Source organism: Dromiciops gliroides, chromosome 2, assembly GCF_019393635.1.
Source record: "Dromiciops gliroides isolate mDroGli1 chromosome 2, mDroGli1.pri, whole genome shotgun sequence".
Classification (NCBI taxonomy): Eukaryota; Metazoa; Chordata; class Mammalia; order Microbiotheria; family Microbiotheriidae; genus Dromiciops; species Dromiciops gliroides.
In genome coordinates this window covers 34,759,576-34,778,420 of record NC_057862.1, presented here as the reverse complement: position 1 = coordinate 34,778,420, position 18,845 = coordinate 34,759,576, and the positions used below count along the sequence as shown (strand labels likewise).

The following is an 18,845-nucleotide window of genomic DNA, read 5'->3' as shown; positions in this document are numbered from 1 at the left end:
CATGTGAATGACCGTGCCGTCAAGGCCCACCAGCTTCCCCTTCTCCTTCTCCTTGTCTTTGTCTTCCTCCTCCTCAGTCTCTTGCGGCGGAAGAAGCTCTTAATGATATCCAGCGCTTGGGCTTGGCGTCGGTTGGCCCGCCTGCCCTCAGAGGTGAGGATGGACTCGGCCCTCGGTTGAGCGGGTGGGGCTGGTTGGCTTGCTCCAGTGACTGAAGTGTCTTTGCAGAAGGTTACTTGCATGGTACGGAGAGGAAGTGGAGCGAGGAGGGGGAAAGGGTGGTCTGGTCAGTCTGGGGACTTGGGGTGGGAGTGCCAGCTGTGAATTTGGAGGTGTGACACGCGGTGGGCTTGGAAGGTGGCTCCTTGTGCCACCAGCGTGCCGGGGCTCTCTGTGGCTGGGCTGGCCTCACTCTCCGGGCCAGGCTGTGTGGGGCTCTAAAGAGAGATTTTGGCTCGTGGGAGGACTTGTCGGGGTGGATCGTCATCCCGGGGCAGAGCGTACAGTTCCTCTACACTGCTGGCTTCGGGGCCAGGATGGAGGGGGTTTCTGGCGGAGGACTGCGGAGGCTGGATGGAAGCCACGATCTGGGAGAGCACAGGCTCGCCTTCTCCCGGCTGCCGCCGCCACCGCCACCCAATGGCAGCGACTCCAGAGTGCCTTCGATCTTGGCCAACGGCCTCCTGGGTGCTTCTTTGGGTTCGTGCTGGGGAGCCATGCACAGAGCCCTGCCTTCTCTGGGGGGAGGGGTTGGCCCGACTGAGGCCAGCTGTTATAACTCCTGGACCTTTTGAGCCACAGAGCCCTTCCTGCGCTCGGTGCTGTCAGAGCGCCCCTTCCCCAGGGAAGCTTCGGCAGGGTTTGCCGGTGGGGCTCTCGGCCACTTTGCATTCGGTTTCTATTTCCTCGTAAGTGTGCTTATGATACTCGTGGTCTTACCCTTCACTGACAGCTCTCCACTGGTTCCCAAAAAACTCTTATAGACAGCTAAGTTGTCGTAGGCATTGGGATTGATCACGATGGGAACTTTGATAGCGTTCTTGGAGCTCCGAGCATAAGTTGGCTCATCGTGGATGATAATTGGGAAAGGAGGCATGCCAGCATTGTTGTAACTATTAAATTTGATTTCAGACAAATTGGGTGATTTAACTGGGATTGTTTTGGAAGAAGTACTTGTGGCTGTTGGGGAAGTGGGGGCTGATTTATGGGAGTTCTTCCTGGGAGGGACAGTCGGTCCCTGTGCCACCAGTGACCAGCTCCACTTTGGGCAGCTTTTGGCGTGGGCTTGTACTAGACGTCCAGACTTCCTGGTATCGGATGCTGCTGGATTTTTGGAAATGAGTGCTTCCCTGTGCTGAGGGAGAAGTGGGAGACATAAGTGGGAGTTGGGGGTGGACAGCGTGCTTTTGCTCTTGGACTCTCAGTCCGACTGTCTGCATGCTCGCCAGTCATGGCTGCCGACACGTCAACGATGGTGTAGGGCTGGCAACACGGCCTGTTCCAGATTCACCACTCGGTAAGGCTTTGCTTGCTCCTCCAAGGGCACTAAGTTGATAGTCACTGCCCTGCCCAGGCACATCTGCAGGAGTTTGCCTTCTTGCTTCTCAGTCTGAAGAGCAATCTTACCATCTTTCTCTTCTAATCGTAGAGCAAGAACTGCTTTGTGGGTCTCTAACGCTTGGGTTGGGCTCTTTGGAGCACCCGTTGTACCCCTCCCTTGCTGATTATCAGAGCTTTCATAGTCTGGTTCGACTGATTTGAGCTCCTTCCCATCCTTTGGGCTACTGGGAGACACCCCTCCATTGCAGAGTTTTTGAGACGAGCTGCTGGCTGTCCCAGAGCGAGACTCCTCCGTGAGGGACGACTCAGGAGACGTGGAATCCGAGGAGACCATGCTCCGCGTGCTTTCCTGCCCATAGGGAATCGCCGAATCTTCCTCATAGCCATTTAAGATCTCATCGTAGCTGTCGTCGTAGTCGACCGCACAGATCCTCTGCAGAGATTTCTTCCTTATGGGGACAGTGTTCCACCTGTTTTTCCCACAAAGAATCGCACTGGGGAGAGGGTGTTTGCCCTGAAGTTGGCAAGCGAGGCTGCCCCCTCATCCGGATTTCCATGGCCAACAGCTCTTCGTCACTTTCGTCCCAGCTCTCGTGGTCCTCCGTGCACGCTGCCAAAGAAGGCATCGTCCTCACTTTCGTCTTCACTAGAAACTCTGGGTAACAAAACCGACCCCCTTCATTGCTGATCACTTCCGTGCTACCACTCAGAATAACATGCTTACCCTGAGAGTCCTTCATCCCTCCCATCATACAGCTGGGAGGAAGCTTCCTTTCCAGCGACCGTTGTAGCAGTTGCTGATTCTTCCAAGAAGGTCTCCCTTGAGTTAATTTCATTTCCCATTCGCTGAGGAGTGGGATCCAGGCCCACTATCTCCTTCAACACTTCAGTTAGTCCATTATTGTTATTTGCTACCTTACTCACACTGTCATTGGTGCCAAAGGCCTATGAACATGGCTAAATCCTTCAATTTCTTCTTCATTATTGTTATTATTCTTCAGTGGTTTTTATTCAGGGAAGCCCTGTTCCGGGTCCAGCTGATGATCACTGGCTTGTTCTCACAGTGCTCCGGGGTGCCGGCCTCAGCATTCACACTCTGCCCGCCGGCCACCATCATGGTGGGTTTCACGGCAATGGTGGGCTTTTTGGCCACAGGGGGCCGGAAGTTTCCCGTGTTCCTGACTCGGTGGTTGTTGCTGTGGTTTGCGTTGCTCTTTAGGCTTCCGTGGGGAAGGGGGGGCTGCCTCCGGGGCGGGGGGTAGCTGGTGCAGGCTCTTGGGCTTGAAGCAGTTCTTGCACTCGCCAGGTTTCCAGACGTGCTCAGTGAAGGTATTACAAGCAGACATTTTCCACGGAGCTTCGCGCTTGCTGCTCCACTCTCAGTGCATGGCAAGGTCTTCATCTGCTAGTTCTCACTCTCCCTGCATATCACAGCAGCTCTTCAAAGTAGTCATCAGTCTGGGGGAAGAAGGGAAAGAGGGATCAGAGTGGCAAAGGACAGAAGGCTTATATGTGACCCACAAGAATTCCACCCAACTGGGGCAGCTAGGTGGCGCAGTGGATAGAGCACTGGCCCTGGATTCAGGAGGACCTGAGTTCAAGTCCAGTCTCAGACACTTGGCACTTACTAGCTGTGTGACCCTGGACAAGTCACTTAACCCTCACTGCCCTGCAAATAAATAAATAGAAATTAAAAAAAAAAAAAGAATCCACCCAACTACTCAACTTTCAACACTGTTAGGATGGGATTAAAAACAGGCGGCCTATGCTTGAGAACATGTGGCCATTTCCTCCCTGCCACACGAGGGACAACATTTTGGAAGAGCAGGAGTGTCCCACAATTCGGTGCATTTTCTGGCTGTACCAGTGACCATGGATACTGGCTTGAAATAGAATTTTCCAGCAGATGCTGGGTGACACTTGCTCCTTTTGTCATTGGCGTCTACAGCTTTGACAGGCTCCCTCCGACCCCCACCCCTGGGTTTTACACAGCAAACAAATGGGCAGGTTGGTGTCAAGCTAATCCATAATGGCGGGGAAGCCAATGCTACTTCCAGAAAAGTGCAATGTGGGCTCCAGGTTCAGAAATACTGCCGGCTGCTGCTTTAGGGAAGGGACCCGCAGGGCAGCTGCTTAGCAAAACTCCCTCTTGGTGCAAACTAGGAAAAGTGGATCTTATTTAGTCAATGCTTAGACAGTAAAGTACCTGTAAATAGCACTTGCAAAGCCCTTTCCTTTTATGAATGTTCAGATTGGAAGGTGAATGAGCTTTAACAAGCAAAACCCCAGTGGCATGGCTAAAGTCTCGTCGATTTATTCTTGGCTTGGTGTCAGGGAGCTAACACAGAAAAAAAAAATACACCGCTCTGTAGCAGATATAAATCACTCATTGTTGCTTGATGCTAAATTAATTAGACAGTTGGCAAATACTTATTAGGCACCTGCTGTATATCTAGCACTGTGTGAAGTGGCATGATGCAGAAAAGCAGCAGATAATGTCACTTCCCCTCAAGAATTTATTATGGTTTAAATCTGGCCTCAGACACTTTATACTTACTAGCTGTGTGACCATGGGCAAGTCACTTAACCCTCACTGTCCCACAAAAAAAGAAAGAAAAAGCAATTGTAGAAAATATATATATTGTAATATAACAATGCACATTTGCGTAGTAATTTTGATTAATCAATCAGCATTTATTAAACACCTACTATGTGTTAGGCAGCATACCAAGTGCTTGACCTACAAAAAGAAGCAAAAGTTCCTGCCCTCAAGGAGTTTACAGTCTAACAGAGGAGACAATAAGCAAACACATATGGACCAAATATATATATATACACATATACATACTATGTATATAGCTGACAAATAGGAAAGAATTGACAGAGGCAAGCTGTGAGAGGATGGAGAAGGCTTTCTGTAAAAGACAGTTCATTAAGCATTTTCCTCACTTCCTTTGGATAGTCAGATGACCTGACTCCAAGCCTAGAATGACCTCCCCTATTCTGGGTTTCAGTAACCAAACTTAAGCCCATTTCTGATAGTCAATGAGTACATAAGAAGCATGACAGCTAACCAAACCAAATCAAACCAAACCACCCAACAACTTCCCTTCTCATGCTGGGCTGGCAAGAGTGCACCAGACAAATGCTTCCCTCACTTAGTGTGTAAATAAATTAATTCAGTCAAAAAGAGGGCTGTCAGGTTGATTAGCAGTTATCATGTTATCAATAGGATCGCCAACTGGGATTCTCTGGGACACTGTTGTGTGCAACTGAGATTCATCAATAGATTGAGCACTCATAGGATGCTGTTGGCGGGAGGGGCCCTGGTGGCCGTCCTAAGGCAGGCGTCTTCCCAGACCACCAGGTGGAGCTGCAGCCTAAGCCTAGAAGTCCTTCCTTGCTGTAGGCCCCAGACTCAGGAGCGAGGGAAGCTCCCATTTCAGAGGCTAATTATGCTTGGGGACTGTGTCCAAACTCTCCCAGAGTCTCCAAGATAAAAATCCCTGTCAGGCACAGGTCTGTCCAGATATCCCACCTTGGGTTCTGGAGACATTGGTGAAAGGACTGTGCTGCTTCTCGAGTCAAACGAAGCCTTCCCAGGGGGAGCTGGACACCCCAGAAGAAGCAGGAGGTGCCCCACAGGCATCCCCGGGACGGCCCCCATTGGCTCATCTGCATGAGGCAGACCCCCCCTCAACTCTCACAGCAGACGTGACAATGAGCGTTCAAGGCTTGAGAGCGTCTAAAGCCTTCGCCATAATCCGGGAAAAGACTCAGCCTCTGAAACGCTCTGCATTGGGGCAGCTAGGTGGCGCAGTAGATAGAGCACCGGCCCTGGAGTCAGGAGGACCTGAGTTCAAATCCGGCCTCAGACACTTAACACTTACTAGCTGTGTGACCCCTGGGCAAATCACTTAACCCCAATTGCCTCACTTAAAAAAAAAAAAAAGAAAAAGAAACGCTCTGCATGAGGAGGGTTCTTGGGACCAAAGCCCGGCCAGCCAAACATTTTCTCCCAACAAGGCTGCTGAGGAAGCTCCTCAAGGAGGCCGACTTCCGTCCTTCAGACTACTCGGCCTTTTGGGATCGCTACCGGTTTGATGTTTCTCGACTGCTACGGAGACGCTGATGATCTGATGGTTCCTTTCCTGATCCAGAGCAGAGGCAGGACAGGTCCCTAAAAAGGGCTGGAGCTCTGCAGTCCCAGGGTGACCCCAGGAGCTGGAGGTGTGTGTAGGTGGCCGAGGAGATGCCAAAGGCACCCAGGGAGGGTCTGCTAACCACAGAGGAGGACAGGAATTGGGCTGCCAAGCCTCTCCCCAAATGGTGCTGCTCCCTGAGGCCATTATCTCTCTCTATAAATCTGCCACTGCATGAAGGAGGAGGTGGCAGAGCCTGTAGGCCAGAGGACAAGTTTTCCATGCTCACTGCTGCACAGGGCCTTTTCACGAGACTCCAAAGGAGCACCGGAACCACACGTCTGACCCAAATGTTCTCCATCTCCGGGTCTCTCAGATGAAATTGACAAGCCAAAGGCCTCAGGGGCATTTTGTAATGGAATATACTAGCTGCTGACTTAAAATGGGAAGGAAAAACTGACCGCTGGTCCCAGGGCAGGACTCTGGCCTTCTCTTTCTGCCACAGTGACAAATGCTGACCTAACACCCCGCCCAGCTGCCCAAACCTCCTGAATATGACTAAAAGGGTGGAGGGGAGGAAGTGAAAGCTTAGAGGGAAGAAGTTCCACAGGAGAACACAAAGAGCAGCAGAGGGATGACAAACACTTTCCCCTCACGGGGATAGAACAGACTCCATCTTGCTGAGTCTGAGATCTGGCATGAGCTGGTTCTTTGCTAAGGAAGACATTCCTGGGCAGGAGGTAGTCTGGGTATTAGGATGATGAACCGGCTCAGAGATGTGCTGACTTGTCCTGTTACACAGCCAGGAAGCATCCGTGCTGCCACGAGAACCCACGTCCCACAAAATCCTGTCCATGCTCTTTATATCGCACAGGGTCTAGAAGGATAATGAAAAAGGAAAGGACCCCCAGAAGGGCCAAAACAGAGATCAAAGATGAGTTAGGGGAGAGAAGAAACTATTCTTGCTGCTTAACCCAAACCTTTCTCTCACCATTCAGACAAGAGGGGAAAAGGGAAGAGAAGAGGGGGAGAGAAAAAAGGAGGAAGAAGACAGACAAATTGGGGAATCAACCATCAGCAAAACTTGCTGGGATATTTTCGATCAAGTTGACAAAGAAGAGTGGGCCAGAAAGAATTTGTTACCGCAACTATTTCTCGTTTTCAGTTCTCTGGGGATTCTCATCAAAGAGCTTACTTATCTCCCTAAGTTAGTGAAAATATAAAAAGTAAATATAGCAAAAATTTCCTAATGAGGAATTAATTGGGGAGTAAGTCTGATTTTGTGACGTGTCCAAGGTTGGCAGTCTCCATGCTTTCAACAAGCACCCGGCAAACATTCATTGAACTAACGGAGTCATACTCAAGTAGCCCCAGTATCACGAGTTAGGCTTGAGAAGTGATTGGGAACGCCCCAAGGGAGGCTTCTATCACTGCCAATTTCAATGCTGAATACAATCAGAATGAACAGGTTTGTTGTAGAAAAAACCACCAGCAACCTGAGAAGGTCGCTTTGAACCAGTCTGAGGGACCAGCCTGTGTGCATTCTTAGCCCAGAACAAGAAGTTGGGAAAGTTCTGTGGAGGAAAGAATGAGAAAACAGCCCTTCACAGAGAGGATTTTCATGCTTTTAGGATGAATTCCCAGCACTTCAGTTGAACTCGTATTTTGGGAGGAGGGGAGGCTTAGGGGTGGGGACCAGGTTATAATTTTGTCTGTGTCGAGAAATCGCCAGGCACTCCCCCAGGTGCAAATCTAGCTCTTGCTCGGAGAATTTAAGGGACTTGGCCAGTCACACAGCTAGAATGGGTCAGAGGTGAGACTTGAGCCCACTACTGTGTGGTTGCCCTTCCACACCGCCACATTCCAGTGAAGATTCCGATCTGATTCCTAAAGAGCCCTGCCTTGCTTCTGGACCTCAGCTGCCGATCATCCCATCTCTCTCTGCTAGAGAAAGCCATCTTCCATAGGCACCTCCACCTCCCTTCCTCCTACTCTCTTCTCAGCTCCTTGCAGCGCCTTCCACCCTCATCATTCAGCTATGATGGCTCTCTCAGCTGCCAAATGGAAGGGCCTTCTCTACATTTGTATCCTTTTTGACTTCTCTGGAGCCCTTGCCATGATCAATGATCCCTTTCTCCTTGGTCCTCTCTTCTCTCTAGGTCTCCATCCCCATCTCTATCCTGGTTCTCCTCCTTTTCTGGATCTTTTTCCACGTCATGCCCACTGACCCCGGGTGTCCCACAAACTCAGTGCTGGGCCTTCTTCTCTTGCCCCCCTTTCATCATGGCCTCAGCATTCATCTTCTTACCCAGCCCCAAACTCCCGGCTGATCTCCAGTCTCACATCTCAGCTACAATGTAGACGATTTCAAGGTTGTTCTCGACTCCCCGTCACCAAATCTTCCCATCCGGTCTGTGGCCGTGTCCTGTCAATTGGACCTTTGTCATCTCTCTCCTATGCCTCACACCTCTGTGTCCACCTGGCACTCAAGTCTCAACTGTGGCTCCAAGAAGCTGTTGCATGGGCAGCAGCCACACCCCAATAAAACTTAACGGCAGACAGGCTACAGGCCTCAAATGTGTTGGGGAGTTAGGGGGATGTCTACCCCAAGCACGTGAAGACTTCCCCAGGCAGAATGGGTTCCACATGAGAACAATTTGTTCCAACAGCCATGAAGGTAGCTGAAGCAGGCGCTGTGGAGAGCTCAGAGCTTGGTGAGGCAAAGACACCAAAGTCACCCATTGCATCCTCAGCCATGGCCAGTCATCTTTTTTAAAATGGTTTTTAAAATTTAATTTATTCATTCATTAATTAATTTGTTTATTTTTTTTATTTTTGTGGGGGCAATGAGGGTTAAGTGACTTGCGTCTAAGGCCAGATTTGAACTCAGGTCCTCCTGAATCCAGGGCCAGTGCTTTATCCACCGTGCCACCTAGCTGCCCCCCATGGCCAGTCATCTTGATTTTTGTGTTGCCACTGGACTTCAGTGACTCAGAGAGAAACAGTTAAGCTAATGACTTAGCACAACTTTGCCTCATGTAAATCCAATTCACCTGTGATGTCATTGGTCCTGTTTGAAAATGAAGGATGAGGGGGAAGAGAAAAAGGTAAAGAAAAAAGTCTCTAGTCATTTTTTCCCACCCACTTTAACTGCAGTTAAATAAAGGCTACAAATAGCCAAGGAAAGAAGGAAAGCAAAAGGGAAGAAAGGGAAAGGTCACTGTGCAGAATTCCAGAGAATAGCAAGGAGAGATAAGATAATTGCACTTAGATGAGGAAAGCAAAGAAAGACAAGAAAGCAAAATGGGGAAGTCAGATCTCTTCAAGAAAATTAGAGATACTGATAGAGACATTACATGCAAAAATGAACATGATAAAAGACAAAAATGGTAGGGATTTAACAGAAGCAGAAGAGATTAAGAAGAGGTGGCAAGAATAGACACACAAAAAAACCATACAAGGAAGATCTTAACTTCCCCAATAATCATGATGGTGTGGTTACCGATCTAGAGCCAGACATCCCTGAGAATGGAGTCAAGTGAGTCTTAGGAACACTGGTAACAGTGGAGGTTATGTAATTCCAGTGGAGCAATTTAAAAACCCAAAAGATGATGCTGTTAAAGTGCTGTGCTCAGTACTGTCAGCAAATTTGGAAAACTCAACAGGGGTCACTGGATTGGAAAAGATGAGTTTATATCTCAATCCTAAAGAAGGGCAATGCCAAGGAACGTTCAAGTTCCTGGACAATTGTGCCCATTTCACACACCCACAAGGTTAAACTTAAGATTCTGCAAGCTAAGTTTCAGCAATATGTGAATCAAGAATTACCAGAACTGCAGACTGGTTTTCAAAGAGGCAGAGGAACTAGAGACCAAATTGCCAACACTTGCTGGAGAAAGCAAGCGAGCTCTACAAAAACATCAACTTCTGTTTCACTGACTACACTTAAAACCTTTGACTGTGTGGATCACAACAAAATGTGGCAAGTCCTCAAAGAAATGGGAGGACCAGATCATCTTACTTGTCTCCTGAGTAACCTGTATGAGAGCCAAAAAGCAACAGTTAGAACAACTGGTTTAAGATCAGCAAAGGAGTACAACAGGGTTGTATACTGTCACTTTATTTAACTTATATGCTGAATACATGATGCAAAATGCCAGGCTAGATGCCCCTCTGGTGGCAGAAAGTGAAGAGGAATTAAGAAGCCTCTTGGGGTAGCTAGGTGGCACAGTGGATAAAGCACTGGCCCCGGATTCAGGAGGACCTGAGTTCAAATCCAACCTCAGACACTTGACACTTACTAGCTGTGTGACCCTGGACAAGTCACTTAACCCTCACTGCCCCGGAAAAAAAAAAGAAGCCTCTTGATGAGGATGAAAGAGGGGAATATAAAAGCTGGCTTGAAGCTTAACATAAAAAAAAAGCCCAAAGATTCTGACATGTGATTCCATCACTTCCTGGTAAATAGAGGGAGAAGAAATGGAAGCAGTGTCACATTTTATATTTTGGGGCTCAAAGATCAGTACAGATTGCGACTGCAGTCATGAAATGAAAAGATGCTTGGCTCCTTGAAAGGAAAGCTATGGCAAATCTGGAAAGCATACTAAAAAACAAAGACATCACCTTGTTCATAAAGGTCTGTAGAGTCAAAGCCACGGCTTTTCCAGAAGCAATGTATGGCTGCGGGAGTTGGACTATAAGGAAAGCTTAGTACTGCAGAATCAACACTTTCAAATTGTAGTGGTGGAGAAGACTTGGACAGCAAGGAGATCAAATCAGTCAATACTTAAAGACACTAATTCAGATTATTCACTGGAAGGTCAAATACTAAAGCTTAACCCTAAATACTTTGGCCACATAAGGAGAAGATAGAGATCAATAGAAACATACCAACATGACGTTGGGAAAGGTTGAAGGCAGAAGGAAAAGGGGATGACAGAGGATGAGATGGTTAGATGGTATCAAGGAAGCAACAAATATGAGCTTGGACAAAGAGAAGGGCCCAGTGTGCTATGGTCCAAAGAACCAGGAAGAGTCGGATATAACTGAACGACAGAACAACAAAACAAAAATAAAGGCAATGAAGGGAAACAGAAAGCTCTGTGTTAGCTGAGGCACTGAGAAGATGAATGATGAGAAGGTAATGTTCTCTGTGGCCTGGTGGGGCTGGTTAAAATGCCCCCTCTGGGCCACAGTGGGCATGAACTCTTTTTTCTTTTCTTTTCTTTTTTTTTTTTTGCTGGGCAATGGGGGTTAAGTGACTTGCCCAGGGTCACACAGCTAGTAAGCTAGCTAGTAAGTCAAGTGTCTAAGGCCGGATTTGAACTCAGGTCCTCCTGAATCCAAGGCCGGTGCTTTATCCACTGTGCCACCTAGCCGCCCCCGGGCATGAACTCTTAAGGGTTTGTGAAGGGTAATGGAAACAGATGAATAAGTATATTATGTCCTTACCAAGAGCCATTTCAATTCCCTTCCTGAAGTCACAGCGTTATTGGGAGAACACACAGACTGTTCAGGGCACATGCTACCATAGTGACCATCGCCAAGTGACAAAAACAAACTGTCTTTGAGATACATGAGGCACAAGTTTAGCCCTGTCACTCTGCTGCTCAAACATCTTCAGTGGCTCCTTGCTGCCACCTGACTCCAGTTCAGACCCTTCCACCAGGTCCACTGGGGGCCAGCACCACTTGGCATTCTCTTCTACCCGTTTCACATTGCTCTGTGCTCTCCTCAAACTGGACCCCTTTGTGGGTCCCACCACACCACATGCTTTTTGGCTGCCACCATTTTGTTCTCTTCATGTGGAAGGCTGGCTGTCTACCTTGGTTCATCTACTTGAGGCTGTCATTTCCAGTTCCACCCTAACGCTGCCTCCTCCACAGTGAGGCCTTTCCGAGAACTTTCCTTAGGGATCTCACCAAGCACTTCGGCTGGCACTGCCTTCAACGCATTCAACTGTCACACAAGGCACACAAGATCTCTGTGTATGTGCTGGAGCCTCTCACTAGACCACCGGCTTCAATGTTAGGGGCTGAACGAAATACACCTGTGTCAAGCCCAGTTTTCTTACTGATCTGAGCACTCATTTGGGAAGAGAGAAACCTGGGATCTTGGTGCTGCTATTAAACGGCTGCATTGGCTTTGATTGAGTTGTTTGAATTCTCTGAGCCTCAGTTTCCTCCTCTAACTATAATGGGATAAAATTAAATGATCTTTAAGCACTCTTCCAGATAAAAAATCTGGCACTCATTCTATTGTCATTTTGGCCCCTTCCGGCTGCCAAAAAGGGGCTGTCAGGCGGCATCTCCCACTTTTGCCCTTGGAAGCACAAATAAGACTCTCATGTAAGCCTCACCAGGAGGCTGCTGAATGCAAACTTAGGTCAAAATGCCATCCCTACCACTGACAGAGGAAACCAAGCGAGAGTAACTGAACAAGTTCCTTCCTCACCTCAAACACCCGATTCTGCTCCCCACCGCACCTCTACACATGCACAGAATCACAGAATCGCACACATACTGCCTTCTGGAAGTCAACTGTCCAGCTAGGCTAAGCACTGGCTGGACCCAAGGAAGGCAGCTTGAGAGGCTCTGTAAAAGCCAGTCTGGGTGACAAGGTAAAGCGCAGGCACCTTGTTATCAGAACCACTTGCATCATCCGGGGGTTCGATTTTTTTAAGAAAAATTCTTTTTTGTGGGGGCAGGGCAATGAGGGTGAAGTGACTTGCCCAGGGTCACACAGCTAGTAAGTGTCAAGTGTCTGAGGCCGGATTTGAACTCAGGTCCTCCTGAATCCAGGTGAATCCAGGGCCGGTGCTCTATCCACTGTGCCATTTAGCCACTCCCCATGGATGTTCTTAATGAGAGCCCCAAGGCATCATGAAAAGCTGTGAGTGAACTTAGGAAACTTGTGCCCCTAAAGTTTCTTTGGGAAGGCATTTGCTTTCAGACCAGAATGCCTTTTCCCTTGGAAAACATTATACTTGGTGGTTAGTACCATGGAACCTAATCCCCCTTCAGAGCAATGGTTCTACGGGAAAATGTGTCCAGTGTCCTGTTCTGGGCCGCCAGAAACACATCAGCTGCTGTTGTGGCTGAACTGTGGACTCTTACCCCCAACCACAAGGCAGGCGGGGGACTGGGGAGTCTCTCTCCTTTGAGCCACCAGCCGTGGTTCTTGCGGTCTGGGCCAAGGGGCGACGGGCCAAAGCCGGGCGCTCCAGGAGCAGGCTACTCCAGAATATTCCTGGATCTGGGGCTGATGCGCCATCATCCTTTTTTTCCCATGGACCTCAGAGGCTGGCCTACCCACTCTTCTGGCTACTGCAGTCTACAGGAGACTCTCTCTTCTTCAGTCTAGTGGGGAATGGAGCCTAACCTAACAGCAGCTGCTCACCCTCTGGCCCTGAAGAGAGCACACAGCTCTGGGTTTTTTAAAAAGACTTTTTATTACTAATAACTATAGGAAGGACACAGGGTGAGGAGGAAGGGGGAAAGTTCCTTCCCATGGCTCATCCTACCTCTCCTTCCAAACTTGTTTTTCTTTTAGAGCCCACAGGGGATGGGGAAAAAAATCAAAACCGTAGACACAGGTGATTTAAAAAAGTTTTGTTAAGCACAGGGAAAAGCTTCATGGTGTATGCAAGTGTGTGCATGTACATATATGTACATGTATATAAACAGCTAGAGCAACTTCTTCCCTTAGGGCTCTGAGTAGCTGAGGTTTCACCAAACCACAGTCCGCCATAACATACTCTTTTATGAAGAGTAAGGGAGTACAGTTGAGGTCAGGGGAAGAGACATAAGAGAGTGAGGCAGAAAGACTAGGGAGAGAGGAAAGGCCGAGAGAAACAATGAAAGTGGAAAGGGACAAAAAAAAGAAAGGAAAGAAAAAAGAAAAAAAGGAGAGGGCAATGACTCGGGTGATGAAGGTGAACAGAAAGACAGAAAGGCAGAGAAAGGTAGCTATAGGGAGGGATAGAGAAATATATACAAAGGAAAAGGGCTCTGTGTGTGTGTGTGTGTGTGTGTGTGTGTGTATACAGACAGGCACAGAAAGCAAGAGGGGTTTATTCATGCATTTTCTCTGTCTGTCTGTCTCTCTGTCTGTCTCTGTCTCTCTCTCCTCCGACTCCTTTTGTTCTAATTGATTTCAGGCTGGTGTGTGTACCTTTAGATGCATGCTGAATTCCAATGAAGTCCTCCTCCATGGATGCTTTATACCAACATAATCCAGTTAAAAGGAATTTAATTGGTGTTCACCATTCCCTGCAATTTCAACATTTTAAAAATGAATAGTCTCACTAAGTACCAGATGGTGACATGTACTAATTAATCAGGCCTGTTCGATGAATGAGCATATTAAAATGAATGCACCTATTAGACATGTGTTGTCGATGCTCCATCCTGTGGAATCCTCCCCTGAAATGAATGCCTGTGGAAGGTGCAGATTTACTGGGCAACATTCACAAGTGTCTCTTGCAATTATTCGCAGCAGAAGCAGCACCACTCGTTTGTTTCTCTCTAGATCATCTCACACTCTGTGCTAAGCAGCTTTCTTTCTCTTCTCCTTCCGGAAGCTTTCCCCTCTCTCGGATCAATAACAGGGCTTCATGGTTTAGCCCAAGTCTCCTCCCAAACCAATGCCTGGCAGCCTTAGAAGCCTGTCAAGGTCACCTCATAAAGGGTGGAAGGCAAAGAAAGGCTGGGAATTCCTGCTGTGGCCGGCACCTTCTCTTTCTCCTCTGTGGCTGTCCTCTCCCCATGATCCCCTTCTGGACAACCCCAATTCTGGGCGTTTCCAGTTAATGAAGGTGGATGGTTTGACCAGCAGACCACCATGAGTGACCTCCCTCATCAACATTTTCTTCAGTGACCAAATCTCAGATTGCTTCAGTGTCATAACATTGCTCGAGTTATTTATTCTTGGTTTCCGATTTTTGTTCTCCTCCTGTTTTTGGATTCTGATGAGTCACTGTGGGATCATTCTGATTACATTCTGATACATTCCCAGAGTTGACAATTTAATTCCTACAGTTACCAAGAAGCTCACACCTCTGGTCTGTGGAGGGCAAGGGGATCTGGGCAGGGCACTTCTGTACAGGGTCCCAGTCTATAGATGCACCAATATGGGAGAACCTCAAGGGTTGGGGGGTGGGGGTAGGAGTGGGTATTCCTTTAGATCTGTGCATGTGGAACGCTCTGCATGGGAGCAGGGCAGTGAGATGGCAAGAACATTGACACTGATGCCAGCGGACCTGAGTTAAAATCCTGGCCTTGAAACTTATTGTGTGATTATGGGCAAGTCCATTTCTCTCTCTCTCTCTCTCTCTCAGCCTCAGCTATTTCATCTGTGAAATGGGGATAATGATGCTTCCTATCTGACAGCTGTTGGAGGAAAAGCCTGGTAAACATTAAAGCACCAGGGAACGAAAAGCACTTGCTGTTGTCGTTGCTTTCACGTTTCCTAGTTTAACTTTGATCCCTTGGATTAAATTTAGAGGTAACAGAAGGGAAGTAGATGTTTGGGTAGAGTTAAAGTACCCTGACGAAATTATCAACCATATTTATAAAAGTTACCCAAAACAGGTCCCAGCTAGAATTATTTTTCTTTACCGTGAAATTCAAAGAGAACTTTTTTTTTTTTTCTGGTGGGGCAAGGAGGGTTAAATGACTTGCCTGGGTCAAAGAGAACTTTCAAAGGATCGTTGGCTGGTGAGTATACAAATAATGGGAATGAAGCCATGAAAGGGAGCAGGGAAAGCATTTGATTCAGTCACAGGGCCTGGGTTCTAATTCTAACTCTGATACCCACTAGCCATGTGACCTTTGGCAGATAACATAAAGAGGAAAGAATAAGCATTTATTAAGCACCTACTATATGTCAGCGAGGAAGTTGGGAGGACCTGAGTTCAAATGTGACCTCAGACACTTATTAGCTGTGTGATCCTGGGCAAGTCACTTAACCCCAACTGCCTTAAACATCCAGGACCACCTCCAGTCATCCTGATACATATCTTGCCACTGGACCCAGATAGCTCTGGAGCAGAGAGGTTGGTGACCTTGCACAGTCATGACATCACTTTGATGTCATGGTCCTCTTTGAGAACAAAGGACAAAAATCAACTACATGATAGAAACTGTGATAGGCACTTTACAAATATTTTCTCATTTGATCCTCATAACACCCTGTAGGTAGGTGCTGAGTATTTACAATTTATAGTTGAAGAAACTGAGGCAATCAGAGGTTAAGTGACTTGCCCAGGGTCATACAGCTAGTAGGTGTCTAAAGTGGGATCTGAACTCAGGGCTTCCTGACTTCAGACTCAGGGCTCCATACAATGTGTCACCTAGCTGAATCAAAGCATTCTGGGTCCAAATGTTCTCCTCTGTAATGAGGGAAAAGAGGATGAGATGGACATGCTCTCCAAACAGCTGTGAGACAGTACAACACATGTGTGCAGAAGGCCTAGAACTGGGAGGCCCTCAGGAGGCCAAGTTTAGGCCCTGACTCCACACCTCCCTGGACGACGATGGTTAAATTGCTCCTCTGCTCCAGACCTCATTCCCTCCAACTATAAAATGAGGGGGTTGGAATAAATGAACTCTTAGGGCCCTTCAAGCTGTGAAATCCCATGATTCTATGGTGAGAAATCTGGGGTCAAGAGAATACAATTCACAGATTTTGCCAAAGCTGAACCTTTTTTTCTTTTTTTAAACTTTTCCTTGGTTCTTTCCAGAATCAGAGAATAGGAGCTTATTCATTATTTACTAAGGTCTTAATTGGTTTTGACATTGCTAAGAATCTAAAATTACTTATACATTTTCATAATTTGACAAAGAATTTACTATACTAGAAATGATTTTCTAATTGTTTTCATTATATTATTTATTGAGTTTTGTGTTTTATTTAAATAAGAGACTCTATTAGTGGAGAGGACAGCAGGTGCGTATCACTACTTCCCAGTGTTCAAACATGGAGACAAGCCCTACTGAGATGCCTGAGTAAGAGCCAAGAAGTTAAGAAAGTTAGAGAAGCCAGATCTCCACTTTGCTTAAAGTAGGATTATTTGTAACAAACTCAGCAGACCCACTCCTGTAAATTTCATCTCAGCCAAAAGAAAAAAGAAGCTAAATAAATGAAAGGATAACAAGGGTTTTAATAACTTTAAATCTATGTGGATATTCCAAGGCACTGTGAAAAATTGTATTAGGAAGCCAGGACTCCAATTATTAAACAAGTAGTATTAATGTTAACACATTAATATTAAAGTTTAGATTTTAAGCACTATAATTCTAAGCTAATTGCCAAGCTCGATTAAAAAACAAAACACTGTAAGAAAAGGATGAGTTTAGCTTACAAGAGAAGACAACAGGCTGTAGCCACTGAATGTAGGTTACCAGTTCTGAGGTCAGTGTTCTACCACTGCAGTCTTCTGCGGTGTAGAAAAGAGCATTGGATTAAGAGGGGGGAATCCCAAGATGGATGACTCTGCTTGGCCACCTCCTTACTGTGAGCATGGATATTCTCGGGGTGGGGGGGGAGTGACTTATCCAGGGTCATCCAGAGTTGAGACTTGAACCAGCACTTCTGAATACATTTCCTTTCTATTAAGCTACACTGCCTGCCAAGAAGAAACAATGCTTGGCTACTTCAAAACCAGATACGGTATTAACTTGATGCAACTTTTGGTGGTAGACTCAGAAGCCTTTTACCTATCCAAGGCTGTACATTAAAATGTGACTGCAAGGCGGCAGCTAGGTGGTGCAGTGGATAAAGCACCGGCCTTGGATTCAGGAGGACTTGAGTTCAAATCTGGCCTCAGACACTTGACACTTACTAGCTGTGTGACCCTGGGCAAGTCACTTAACCCTCACTGTCCTTAAAAAAAAAAAATGTGACTGCATGATGTCTTCCATTGAGTCTTATCTATTGCTATCCAATTATTAGCTCTTAACTATTTACTTTGGGGAAGAAGAAGAAACAAAAAATGTCTTCTTGGCACTCACCTTGGCCTATGTGGATGGATGTGAATTCCTTGCAGCTGTGGGGAGACTGCCAGTGTGTCTATTCTGACAGGTTAGTTACCTGACGGTACCTGTCCTCTGCCAACCTTGGCTAGAACCCAGAATACAAGAGGGAAATCGAAAGGAGCAGCTGCAGTCTCTAAGAAGGAAGCCGACAAGCCTCCTAGTCCTGAATGGGAGTTTTCCTAACATGTGGCAACAAACTTCCCCAACACAAAGGCCTCTGGCTCTTAAGACAAGCCAGCGGGTAAGAGCGCCTGCTGTTGACAGCAGCAGGTGAACACCCTGCCTGAGAACTACGAGTGCCCTCTGGTTGGCAGCACGAGGGGAGGGCACTGCCACAAGGACAGAAGCTGGGATTTCTAGGAAGCTCCTCCGACCTCGCAGGTCTGGGTCCTTTCCACCACCTCTAGCATGGGGCCACTGTCACATGGGCTGGAGTCTGAAGGCTGCCTCACTCATTGGTAACAGCATCCTTGCTGTTACTGACGACCACAGAGACAGGGGCTGTATTTCCTTTCAAAGCCATGGGTGCTTCTCCAGGCAATCCTACATTTCCCCTCCTCTCGTGGGCCTCGGAGACTCTGGCAGACCTGTGACCCCCCCCTACCCTGGGGCTACTGGTGCACCACCCTCCAAGCCTTGCTGGCTCGCTGGCATCCCCTGGTGGCCAACCTTCTGGCTGGCAAGGAGCCTCCCTCCACAGTACCTAGAGCCGGTCAGTCCCTGGACAAGGAGTCCAGGGCCCATTCTCAGATCCAAAGACTCGACGTCCTTCCAGCTAGGAAAAGACCTTGCCAGGGCAAGCACTTCTCTGGCATCACCTTAGAGAAATCGAGGTCACCTCCCGCAGCAAAATGATGCCCAGGAGAGAGGACTTTAGCGGACTACCTTGGAGCACATATCATCGCCATATGAGGAAAACAGAGGTAGAAAGGGGAGCATCTACCCTGGCCGAACTACTCGGATGAGGGGGACGGAGGAGCGGCGGGGCCTGGTGGTCCTCACAGTCACAGCAGACAAGTTTCAATGTTTCTGAACCTGTTTCCTCATCAAACTGGGGGTGGGGGTGGGGAGGCTGGGCTTGATGGGTTGAGGCCCTTTCCAGCTGAGA

At 47.7% G+C, this 18,845-nt stretch overlaps 1 protein-coding gene across 1 annotated transcript in view; it reads right to left on the bottom strand.

The window, feature by feature from the left end:
* PEAK1 (pseudopodium enriched atypical kinase 1) overlaps nucleotides 1-18,845 on the bottom strand; it is a 277,961-nt gene that overhangs the window by 56,531 nt on the left and 202,585 nt on the right. The window contains 21 exon segments of the mRNA XM_043982397.1: nucleotides 3-80; nucleotides 83-103; nucleotides 106-133; nucleotides 135-170; nucleotides 172-360; nucleotides 363-601; nucleotides 604-679; nucleotides 681-776; nucleotides 779-859; nucleotides 861-919; nucleotides 922-1,237; nucleotides 1,239-1,383; nucleotides 1,385-1,494; nucleotides 1,496-2,032; nucleotides 2,035-2,087; nucleotides 2,090-2,347; nucleotides 2,350-2,370; nucleotides 2,373-2,501; nucleotides 2,504-2,569; nucleotides 2,572-2,797; nucleotides 2,799-3,018. Coding sequence (XP_043838332.1) covers nucleotides 3-80; nucleotides 83-103; nucleotides 106-133; nucleotides 135-170; nucleotides 172-360; nucleotides 363-601; nucleotides 604-679; nucleotides 681-776; nucleotides 779-859; nucleotides 861-919; nucleotides 922-1,237; nucleotides 1,239-1,383; nucleotides 1,385-1,494; nucleotides 1,496-2,032; nucleotides 2,035-2,087; nucleotides 2,090-2,347; nucleotides 2,350-2,370; nucleotides 2,373-2,501; nucleotides 2,504-2,569; nucleotides 2,572-2,797; nucleotides 2,799-2,906 — 2,872 coding nt within the window. The 5' untranslated portion in view covers nucleotides 2,907-3,018.